Here is a 12,770-nt window from a genome sequence, read left to right on the forward strand (position 1 = left end):
CAAATTTACAGCAAGTAAAAACTTGTTCATTAAGTGTTCCCATCATCTATTTTTTTAAACAGTCAAACATCAGATAAACTGTACCCCTACTGATTTTAAACCAACAGCACACTCGTTTATTAATTAAGTAAATGGAAAAAAGCAATAGCTGTTTTAGATTTAGTTGACTGGGTTATTGAAACAACACTACATACATTAGCACACGTCTAGGTCAGGTCAAGTGCTGGCGCAGAACTGGTAGGCCACTAGTGCGTATGATTATGCACGCAACTCTAGACCAAAGGAGACGACAGACCACCGCTAACACTGAAACCTCACTCCACCCTCCCTAGATGACTCTGGTGCCCCAAATGCCGATATTCATTTTCTAATATGTAGAGACAGAGTGCTCAGAGTTCCTTGCTTTTCTCCCGCAAATTCTGCCAATGATGCAAAACCGCGCGCTGGGAGAGCATGGCGCTCGTGCGCAGATGATGCGCTGATGTGTACACTATGCGGATGGCCTGCGCTCTAATGCCTGCGCGTTTCGCAGCGCCTCTTTTGCTGCTTTGCACATTCAAGGATGCGGCCCATTTAGCCAAAGAACCTGCTACGCGTACATGGGCCACTGTGTCCTGCCTCTCCATCATCCCATTAACGCTATCAGGCAATGAATTCCTGATATTCAATTCCGCCTGCAAAAATGACCGTGCACCTGACGTTAAATACTGTGCGTTATGGAAACGGAGCGAAGAGATGATATATTAAAACAATAATAATTCATTTGAAATGATGATACTTACATGATCTGTGCTCCGGTCGTTCGCAGACGGTAAAGCAGACCGAGAGGACATTTTCCCTGAGATTGCAAACGATTAAAGAGGAATAGCGCGAACAGTAGGCTATTTACAGATTTAATCTCCCCCGGTAAACGTAGCCCACATCGGCCGTGCTGCTGCAGCTGGGGCCGTGCTCGTCTCACACCGCCTGCTCGGTAAAGCCTGCGTCTGTCATGGCAGCGGCAACAGCAGTCCGCAAATCTCACAGCTGCATTCTTTTTCTGCAAACCGTAACGATCAAACGCGTCTGTTGACGATGTAAACACGAGCGCGGCTGTATATATGTGCTAAAACAGAGTAATGCTTGGCCGGAGCCCAACGATTTTGTAGCGACTCGCTACCCCCCGCCTCATCTCCGCGAGCAAAACAAATACGGCTCCGACAACCCCGTTCTCTTTTCTCATAATAATACCGATTATCTCGCCGTTCCCCTGTATCGTTCAGCCTCGCACGCGCTCGCTCTCTTGTCGCATCTGTTTGTCATGGGAAAACAGAAGCTTTGGCCGGTGACGAGGCCGAAACCCGTTCACATCCTAAAGCAGCCGTTATATTCCAGCGGCAGATATGTGAGATGCGCCACTGCTGCCTCCGCTAGCGCTCGTCTCGGTACTGACACAGGCGCGCGGACGCACACGCGCGCGCACCGATGGACAATTTAAAGAGCTCCACACCAGCGGACTGATATAGAGAACTTGCTTATGTCCAAATTCTCCGCGACTGTATAGTGGTCTTTAATCTCTCAATCGTTGTTTCGTTTCATATAGGCATTGCCTAGGCTATTTAAATCGGTTGAGCTATTAAAAGCTGTTGCAGATCAGAGATCATATAAATGAAACCGAATGACAGAATAGGTCTAGGCTATTTTCAAGATTTACAGCTAAATGACAGGATTATAAACACTAAAAGATGCAACTGACTTCAGATGATTGTGTTTAATGTGTCTTTATAGCTGAGCATTTAACTGAATGAAAGCAATGTGATTAAAGGGTCTAGGCTATCTACATTTTTTGTAACTGGCAGTTAGTTGTGAGGTCTCTTAACATATTGGCTAAGAACTGCCCATAGCAAAAAGCATCATCTCACTATTGTTTGAGTTTGGGGTTAATATTTGTTGTTTTTGTTGTTGTTGAAAGAAGTGACTCTGCATTTATTTGATACAAAAACAATAATATTGTGACTTTTTTGTTTTGATTTTCCTCTTTTTTATTATTTAATTCATTAAGTTAATTATTAATTATTATTCAATTATTTGTTTTATTAATTACATTTTTAGCATAATCACTCTAGTCTTAAGTGTGTGATCCTTCAGAAATCATTCTGATATACTGATTTGCTGCTCAGGAAACAACAACAAAAAATTTCAGGATTCTTATGAATAGAAGGTTTAAAATAACATTTGAAGCTAAAACATTTTAGTTACAATGTTATAGTCTTTATTGTCATCAATGTCCTTGCTGAATAAAAGTATTCTTTTTTTTGGGGGGGGGGGGTGCATGGTGGGTAATTAATTGATAAACTTAAGGTTAACTGTATGAAATGAGTGTACTATGTCAACATTTTTAGTGATAATTCAAATAATGTAACAGGTCCAGGAAACAAACATTAGCAAAGACATGTGCAGAACATTTTTGTACATTTTGTGGCCAAAATTACAGTCCATCCGAAAGTTAAAAGTGATTTTGTCACAGAGTTAACAAAGAGGAATTGCCAGCTGTGTTCAGGATATTCCATTAACTTCCTATTATGCATGGATTTAAATCCGACGACGTAAACATGGCTAACTACTGTCAAGTCCAATTCATTTTTCAGAAGCCTTCACTCAGCTTAAACAATAACTTAAAACCTGCATAAAACATGTGCACCTGGAAATTGTGTAAATCCAATATATTGTAGAACCTAGTGATTTAGAAAACTTTTTGAAAAGCTTTTTTTGTGTAGCCTGTTCTGTTCTGAGCTGTAAAAACTCTGGTCAGGCCAATCACATCATGCATCGAATGAGTGCTTCTAGTAAACACACAAGCTGGCGAATGTCGGTCTTTCAAATCAACTTTGACCGCGACTCTGGAAGACTTGGAGTTAAGCTTTTCTCTGAGAAAAGAACAAAGAACGGCACTGAAGTCATTCTTAAGAAGGGAAGATGTGTTCTGAGTTTTTTTTTGTCGACCGGAAATAGCAAATGTTTAATCTATCAACTAGCTCTGCTTCACATTGCTCTGGTTGGTTGTAGCTCTATCCTATCGCGTGCAGAGGGAGTTTGAAAGACAACCGTTTATTCCACCCCTCGGATTGAGCCCTGTCAATGGTGGGTTTCCAGACCAAACATCTTGATGTGGGTCTGGCTTTTTAGGCTATTTTTTGTGTGCAATACTCCAAACAGTTTTCGGCTATGCTGTCTGTCTGAAATCTGAATGAAAATACACCTTGGCTGGATCCAAAATCGCATATACTATAGGCAAAAAACAGTACGTGACAAAAGAAATTCTGAAGTGTGCATAAGATGGACACTTAGGCCATGAGGCCACAGGTGAGGATTTGTGAATGGCAGTAAAGTGACATAACTGACGCTAGTACACCGTAAACCCGAATAAATTGGCAAAACTCAAAAAAGAAAATCAGTTACATGAAATTTGAGTTAAGAAAGTTTAAAGAAATGTAAAGCTCAAGTATAAGTAGAACTTGCAGGTTTTCATTTTGTACTCATATTTTAACTTCAAATATTTGATTAAGCTAATTAACACATTTAAAGCTACATTATGTAACTTTTCCATCCGCTAGAGGGCGCCTATTCAAAACAAATGTGTAGTTTGATGACGCCAAGTTTGAGCACAGGATGTGGTTTTCACCTCAAAGGCGGTGGAGAAGAATCAGGATAGGACTTGGGTAGAAATCATGTTCATGGATGCAGTTATTAACATTACTCTATGAAGTAGAGCAGGGCTAAATGTTTAAGGAGATGAGCAAGGCAGCTGGAGTGATTGTTGTGCAACCCACGGCTCACAAGCAGCGGGACTTTTATTATGACGGGACACAAAATCAGTTCAGTTAGAGAACAGACACCACAACAGAAAACTAAATGTGTCTGTTCAATATTATGTGATTTAGCCGCTGAGGGAGTGGCACAGGACAAATGCAGCAGGAGCCAGATAACATTCATCGTCATGAGCTGAATGTGCTCTCGTGATGAGAGTTGAGGTAAGCGCATCCGCGGTCGCACCATACATTCACAGCGCGTGTTCAGTCTGGTCATGCAAATAGTATGACCTGAAGTAACCCTTTAAAAGAAACAAGTTCATAAAACTCAAAATGAAACAATTCAGATTACTAAAAGGGTTACTTCACCGATTAGCATGGCTTTCTATCAGTCGAAACCCTGGGGCATTCATGTTTCAACTTCTCAAATTAATTCCAAAGAAATTCCAAAAAAGTTAAGCTTCCAAAGGCATGAAAATGCGGCAGACTGAACACGCGCTGTGAATGTATGCCACGAGCGCGGTCGCACTTACCTCAGCTCTCATCATGAGAGCTCATTCAGCTCATTCATCACGATTAATGTAATCTGACTCCTGCAGCGTTTGTGCTGTGACACTCGCACAGCGACTCACTCATTATATTAAACAGACACGTTCAGTTTTTAATTGTAGTGTCTGTTCTATAACTGAACTAATTTTATGCAAATGAACGCTGTGGGAAAGTGATCCATCCAGTAGTGGTAAAATACATTTTCTGTCTTTTCTGAGCCTATAAAGCACCAAATTTAAATTTGCTAGTACATTAATGACCCAGTTTCTTCCCAGCACTGAAGTACTCCTTTAAAATGTGTCATTTTTTTAAACTCAAAAGAAAAAGAAAGTTCTAAATACTCATAGAAGTTAATTTGATTGAACTCATTTGTTAAATTTAAGTTGGCTACACTCAAACCAATTCATTCTTTTGAGTGTTATGTTTCACAAGTCACACATGATAATTACACTCATAATACACACACTCATCCTATATAGAATGTATGTTTTAGTGGTTGTGAAGTAATTACTTATTCAAAATAAGTAAACTATAAAAAATTATTTAGAAAAAAAGTTACCTGGTTGCCTTAAAATTTTGAGTTCATTGAAATTAAAATTTTGAGTTAATACAATGAACATTTTTTGAGATTCGACAACCTTTATTAAAATATTATTAAAAGATTTTGTAAGCATATTGGGTAATTGTGTGTTTTATTTCTGATGAAGCAGTGAAACATGCCAAATTGTGCTATTTTCATGATTTATCAAATATTTTATGCGGTTCAGATACAATAATATTTTGAGTTTCTATTTATTAAAAAAAATTCCTTCATTGTATCAACTCAAATTTTTAATTTCAATAAACTCAAAATTTTAAAGCAACCAGGTTACTTACTTTTTAAGTTAAACCAACAAAAATCAACCTAAATGTTTTACAGTGTACCTATTTAAGAGAACTTGCGATTTCAGACGCAATCAGTATATTTTCCCTAAGACAAAAAAAGTTCCTAATTATGTCCATATGAAACAAAAGTTATGATAGATTTTACTTCATGTTACAAGTGAGATTTTTAAATACATTCTCTTATGTCACATTGTTGCTCTAGTTTTATCTTGCTGCTTGACCTTCACTACCCTGAATGCTTCATTAAGACACCACCCCCCCCCCCCCCCCCCATCCTGACCACTAATCACATCACAGCCATGCATTATCCACCACTGCAACACCTCCCTCACCTCAGACTTCTAAGGAATTTCACGATTCCCCTTTAGATACGGAGGTCGTTTTCACACCACAAGCCAAGCATAAACCTAGCATTACAGCCTATAGACACAGCACATATCAGGACTGCAAGGCTCCATCCTCTCCCCACCTTACAGGACATTTCATTCAATTGGTCCAGGAAAATCATTAAGGACCCTAACCATCCAAACAATGGCCTCTCTTCACTGCTGAACTCAGGTAAATGCTATTGCAGCTGTAGAATCAACTCAGAGAGGCACAGGAGTTTAATGAGGATGCTGCTCAAGGACAGTCTATCATATGATAGCAACAACATTTCAATCCAATGTTTAATATATTTAACATAATACACAACATCTTCTTAACTCAATTCAATCATGCAGTTCTTGCACATTTATGTCTTGTTGGACATTTAAAACTTACTTTAGAGTCAGTCCATTACAAGTGTTCCAAAAATTGTAAATCTGGTTACGTCATTTTAAGACATTATGGCCCGGTTTCACAGACAGGGCTTAGATTAAGCCAGAAGGAGCATTTAGTTCAATTAGGACATTTAAGTAGCTTTCATAAACAATTGCACTGACATATTTTAAGATCTATAACTGTTAAGATGTAAGCTTCCCAGCTGGTTCCTAACACCAGCGATAATCAATATGCACTTTTTTTGTCCCCATAAAAATATAGAGAGAACTCTCAACCCCGAAATGTTCTGCATGATTGCATGTGCAGTATACTTACCTTGTATAGAAATGACACTAAATAACCACTTTTTTTTGTATCATGGCACAAAGTCAACGATAAAAAAGTAAAATAATGGAGGAAAAAACTGTTATTAGAATACACATAGGACAAAACAAATGGTCAAGTAACCTATATTGGACCACAAGCGATGGACTGAACTACATGTGTATTTGCATGATGTGCTGCTGCACATCTCATTTATGCTTTTTACTTCCAGAACATTTTCCTAAACAACCAATGTGGCACTGGTCTTTTAAACTGACCACTGCGATTTTCTTATTAGCTCAAGCCAGTAAAAAATATAATATAGACCACCAGGAAGAGACGCAATTACATGAAATATACTGAATGCTTAATTAGTTTTGATAGTGGGTTTTCACTTGAGTGTGGGGGACACTATGGTCCTCCAGAAGGTTATAAGTGGTCCCCAGAGAATAGAAAATAATGAAAATTTCAGAGAATAAAAAGACAAACCAAATATTATTGGTACATATTCTGTTTAATTTCTAAATGTTTCTTTCATTTATTGCCGTATACATACTTTCCAGATTTGTAAAGCCTATGCTTTATTTGTATCTTTCTAGTTTTATTTGTTCCCTTTATCTTGCTCACCTGGGTTGTAAGACAGTATTCTTAATGCAGTACATAAGCTGCTTACATACATTTATTGTGAATGTTGCTTATACAAATAATTTTAACAGGTTTATACATCCAACATTAAGTATAATCAATTTAAGTTTGGAAACAATATGTTGTATTTTGTCACACTTAGCCTATACTGTTCAACTAACAGTTTCAATTATTTTTCATAGGCCTACATAAAAATATATAGATGGATTGAAGGAGGTCCCTCATAAAAGGTTTATTATATTTGGAGGTCCTTGGCAACATAAAGTTTGAAAACCCCTGGTTTAGACCATCCAAACACCACTAGATGGAGTTCTAACATCATGTTAATTGACAAAGGATTAGTTCACTTAGAAATGAACATTTCTTGATATTTTACTCACCCCAATCTCATCCAAGATGTTCATGTCTTTCTTTCTTCAGTCGAAAAGAAAATAATAGTTTTGAGGAAAACATTCCAGGATTGTTCTCGACATCCATGGCAACCAAATGTTTAAGGTCTAAATCAATGCTGTTTCAAAGGGATTTAAAAGGCTTCCGATGCTCTGCGAATAGGGTGTTCTAGCGAAACGATCGGTCATTTTCACACACACACAAAAAAAATATATATATATAAAATAATAATATTACTTGCGCTGCCAGTGATTGCGCCATCACGTCACACATAGCCTGCGGAAGTAGGCCTATACCTAGGCGTAACTTACCTGCGAGAATTAAACGGAATTTACCAACAAACAAAAAAAAACGCTCCATCTTTAACTTTAAAATCGTTCGGGATTGTTGTTTTAATTTTACTTTATTTATTTATTTATTTATTTATTTATTTATTTATTTATTTATTTATTTGTTCGTTTGTTTGTTTGTTTTTATTTTTGCTAAATAAAGGCATAAAGGCCGTTTGTAGTCTTCGCATTTGGGCTTGAGCCATAGATAGACATTAAAAAAAAGACTTGAGCCTACTTCTGCCTATGTCTACGTGTGACGTTTTCGACGTGATTGCGCAATCACTGTCAAACTGCGAGCAGCAAGTATATTATTCTTTTTATTATTATTGTTGTTATTTTTAATGACCTATACTTGGAGTGTTTTGCGATAAGGCATTCCTCGTCTGGGATAGCGCAGATCATCTGAAGCCCTTCAAATCCCTTTGAAACTGCATTGATTTGGACCTTCAACATTTTGGTTGCCATGGAAGTCTATGGTGAGGAAAAAAATCCTGAAATGTTTTCCTAAAAAAAAACGCATTTTCTTTTCGACTAAAAAAAGAAAGACATGAACATCTTGGTTAGGTGGGGGTGAGTCAAATATTAGGGCATTTTCATTTTACTAATCTTTTAATTAGGCCAAGTAATCCCATCAAGGTGATTTTTGTCCATGGAGGGCATCCATCCTTTCGCTCTTAGACTCATCACTGTCACTTCTGCTGCGTCCCAATTCGCCTACTTATACTACGTCCTAAAAGTATGTACTCTTTTTGTGAAGAAAAAGTATATACTTTTGAGTGTGTAGGAGAAAAGTATGCAAGCTTCGGGACATACTACTTCGCCATCTTTAACGGACTCTGTCGCTTAGTTACGTGCATCCCGTCACCGTTTATCTGCCCTGTCAATCATCGTCAGATTCGTCACAGTTCAAATCCTTCACATTCAGTTTAATCTCCTACCTTATCGGAGAGAAATGTAGCTGCTCGTTGATCTGCCATTTGTGGATCTTTAATGCAGAGACTCTCCTCGTGTTTGCAGTTTAAATATAATGATGCATTTAAAAGTTAATGGCCAAACGTGTCATTGCAAAAGTTCACAATGCTGCTGCATGTGAAATATAATGTGGACAACACTGAATAAATATATTTTTGTCAGGTTAAATATTGATAGTTGGTCACTCAAACCCCTTTATCTAAACTTCTCTACTTAACCGTCGAACTCTCACATCCGTCATGTTTGTAGTTTATAACGCTTTTTATCCGCGTTTGTAGTTCTAATCGAATCCTCGTCCAACTCGCAATGGGTTGTGGGCAATATCAGCCGTTAGAGTGCACATCGATCCATACTGTGAATTCGGACCGGAAATAGTAAACCATCCGGGAATCTTTGGAATACTCTTTTCAACATACTACGATTTGGGACATACTAATTCTATTTTCGAATACTATTTAGGATGGATAGTATGCGAATTGGGACGCAGGGTTCATGTTTGTAATCAGCATTGTTCATTCATTGTTCTAAACGCAAATCTCATGCAGCAAATACCTGGCATATGAAAACAGTGTTACTGATTCGATTGCTTGAGCACACAACCCCCCACCCACACATTTAGAGATAAGATTTTTTTTTTTTTAAATCCAATATGCAGTTTGTGGAAGTCGTCATAACCTACCCAAATGATGAAACTGTTCCCTGCAGAGGATTTTCTCTATCCCCACTGAAGACAAAATTACATCCACTAGATGGTCCCAGAGAGCCTTTTTGTTTTTGATTTAAAGGTTGTGTCCGAAATCCGAAAACTGTGGTAACGTTAGCTGACTTGTTGCCTCGCTTAGCAAAAAAGACTTTGCTGCTTGCATTTGCACAGGTACCTCACGAAACTGATTTCAGCGTAACGTTAACAGTTTAATGATCTACAGCAAAACAGAGCAAGCTTTGGTGAGAACTTAACACATATTTAACGTTAATTACTACAGTAGTCATTTCTCGCTAGAAATGACATCTGAAGTGGAAACCGTTGGTCAAGAACGTATTTAAACAAAACACTGACCAGCAACTTTCAGGCTCCATCTTTTTTCTAACACCAAATGTCATCAAATGAAACGCATAGGAGAGTGGTATACCAAAGGCAGTGAAGGATTCTAGGCTACATCTGTCTTTGATCAGATGAAAGTATTTCAAGAGACAGGGAGTGAAGCTAACATAGTACCTTGTTATAGTACATAGTACGTACCTTGATGTCTTAGAATGCGTCTTCTGAAGGCAGCATTTTTAAGTTTTCGGACGCAGCCGTTTTATACTGTCCGGCAATACTGGAGGCTACAGTTTCATGGCCGCTTTTGTAGTAGGCCTATCCTTTTTTTTGTTTTTCTATGTAATTGGCAGTGTAAACAATTTTATATTTATATTTTATAGTTCTTAATATTCAATTCTATATTGTACAATTCTACTGTATTCATATTTTCCAGGAAATATTTAGTTGTATTTACATTTTATATTGTTCTAATCAACCTTAATCCTAAACATACCTTTGGTAACCCTGTTGAAATATTTATTTATTCATATATTTTTCAATATATGAGGCCCTATCGTGGTTTTAAATTCAGTTTTCTCGAAAAGAAGTGTGCCCTAATTAACAAGGTACAGTAAAAATAGTAAAACATTTGCGCTATTAATAGTGTGTTTATTAGTAGGTTAATACATTAAAATAGTTTGGAAACATACCAGTTTTTAACATTCAATAGCACAATATGCTGTTTTTGCATGAATAAATAACAACTGAAGACAGCTGACAGCAAAAGCCTCACACATTGAAGTTTAAAATGGCAGTCTCATGTTAAAAATTAGGTGTAAATTTAATAATTTCCATGGGTATGGTTTTGCATATAAAAAAGGGTCCTAGAAAAAAAAGCTGCACTAAATCTGCAGCCTCTGGTATTGCAGGAATATAGTAGGCTACTGGAGTGCACTGCATTCGCCATAGAAACAATAGAAACAATTATGGGTACATCACTTTACAGAAAGTAGAGATGGAAATTTACCAACCAGTCATTTGCACGTTAAGCTAAAGGGGAAAACGTTTTTATACATAGTTTCTAGGCCTATGTGGTTTGCAGGCAATATTTAAAGAAATAATCAATATAAGCACAATTTTATACTAAATTTAAAGGGGTCATGATCAGCATTGTTTTATGTTTCCTGGGGTGCACTTATAATGTTAGAAGGCTTTTTACACCACACATTGTCATAATTTATACATTTAAGTTGTTTTCCACCTGATTTTAGCCTCTGCTCTGAACGCTTTGTTTTAAGGGGCGTGTCTGCTGTGAGAGTTCAGTGTAAATGCCCACTGCAGTGATTGGCTAATGTCTTTCCATTTGAAATAGCTAAGTATTTCTCATAGATTTAAAAAAATATCAATGTAGTGTCCGTGACGTCACCCATAGGATTTCGAAGAGCAGTTCTGAAGTGCAAAGTAGAGACAAGCTGGCATTGCCATCTTGGCAGCGCATGCAAAGAAGCAGGATGTGGGTGGAGCTAAGGTGACGTGATGACTAACAGACAGCGGATAAATGCCTATCCACCTGTCACTCAAGGTGGCCACACCCTTAATTATGCAGCTTTAAGGCTTTATATAATGTAAACGAATTACTTATAGAAAAATGTACCTCCATCACAGTTGTCATGAAGGGCAAAATTAGCCATATAGACCAAAACCGAAATTAGACTGTAAACATGTTTTTTTCTGCTGTAAATTTGGGCATTTTAACATGGGGCTCAATGAGATTCTGATCCCTTCTGGAGTCTGTCCCTAGTGGGCAGTCGAGGAATTGAAGTTTAAGTTACCATACTTCCATACTTCCGTGCTTTAACAGAAATCAGGGGAGGTTGCCGCTTGGTGTTACTCTCTCTTTTAGCACATTTTTACTATTACAGTTCTCATGGTTGACTTATCGTGAAAAGATTTGCATTACATTTAGATCTAAGGTATTACATTTAGATCTATGGCATTATATTAAGACTGTGGCATGAAAAGTTGCAGAGATTATCATTTTAGCCAATCACAGACATGTTGAGTGCATGAAAGCATTGATCTCTAGCCTGACAAGCCCACATCAAGATGTTTGGAAACTCACCATTGACAGGGCTCAATCCGAGGAGTGGGATAAATGGTTGTCTTTCAAACTCCCTCTGCACAGAATTGGATAGCGCCACAACCAACCAGAGCAATGTGAAGCGGAGCTATTTGATAAATTAAACTTTCATTGTATCCGGTCTGCAAAAAAAAACTCAGAACACATCTTCCCTTCTTAAGAATGAATTCAGTACCGTTCTTTGTTCTTTTCTCAGAGAAAAGCTTAACTTCAAGTCTTCCAGAATCGTGGTCAAAGCTGATTCGAAAGACCTCTGTTCGCCAGTTTTTGTGTTTACTAGTAGCAAGTGCAAGTCTTCCGTCATTATGTTATGCCCCGCCCACCAACTCTATACACGATGTGACTGGCTTGACCAGAGTTTGGCGTTTACAGCTCAGCAGAAGTGTATTGAGAGTTGCTAGACGACACTCACGGCAGATTATATTTGCTGCCGCTAGCTGGCTGCGTCTAGATTTCTAGGCTAAGTGATCTTGTCATTGCAACTCAGTTTCAGTACACTAACGAATGCTTTCGTCTTCATTAACAATGCAAACGTGGTATAATTAAGAGATTCGTTGAATAAAACGGGAGTCACTGATACGTGTGTCACTGATAAACTCTCACAGTTTGATTGACAGCTTCAGCGTGCGCTGCTCAAACGATTGCAAAGGGAGCTTTTTTTATCACTTTCTTTATAGAACTTAATCACATTAAATAACAGATTATTTTCATCCTACTAAGAGAAACAATGCAAGTTGACATTTAGTCCCGGTTTGATTTACTGGCAAACAGGCAAAGAACATCCGACAACATGAATCATTACATTTCAGATCAGGCATTAGAATGAACACATTTACACACATGTTGCAGTACAGTCAAGCCCAGGCACTGCACAATATTTTGAAATCCACAATGGCCTGTTTATTGCTTGGTAGCTCGATCTGGTTTAACACTAGGCCTATGTCAAATGTGTTGATCTTCTTTTGCAGAGGCAGTGTTTCACC

General features: G+C 37.9%; 1 protein-coding gene across 5 annotated transcripts in view; it reads right to left on the minus strand.

The window, feature by feature from the left end:
- The window catches only part of mark4a (MAP/microtubule affinity-regulating kinase 4a), a 28,152-nt gene extending 18,210 nt beyond the window's left edge, over positions 1 to 9,942 (minus strand). Inside the window, exon 1 of one of the 5 annotated variants that reach the window (XM_067438552.1) lies at positions 9,867 to 9,942. Coding sequence is in view for 4 of the 5 variants with exons in the window: in XM_067438550.1 (XP_067294651.1) it covers positions 783 to 833 (51 nt within the window). In the remaining variant the exon portion in view is untranslated. Of the gene's footprint in view, positions 1 to 782; positions 1,534 to 9,866 lie in introns of those variants that run through there. The other 4 variants (XM_067438550.1, XM_067438551.1, XM_067438553.1 and 1 more) reach the window with 4 other exon arrangements.
- Positions 9,943 to 12,770: the final 2,828 nt, after the last annotated feature.

Source organism: Pseudorasbora parva, chromosome 3 (genome assembly GCF_024679245.1).
Source record: "Pseudorasbora parva isolate DD20220531a chromosome 3, ASM2467924v1, whole genome shotgun sequence".
NCBI classification, from domain to species: Eukaryota; Metazoa; Chordata; class Actinopteri; order Cypriniformes; family Gobionidae; genus Pseudorasbora; species Pseudorasbora parva.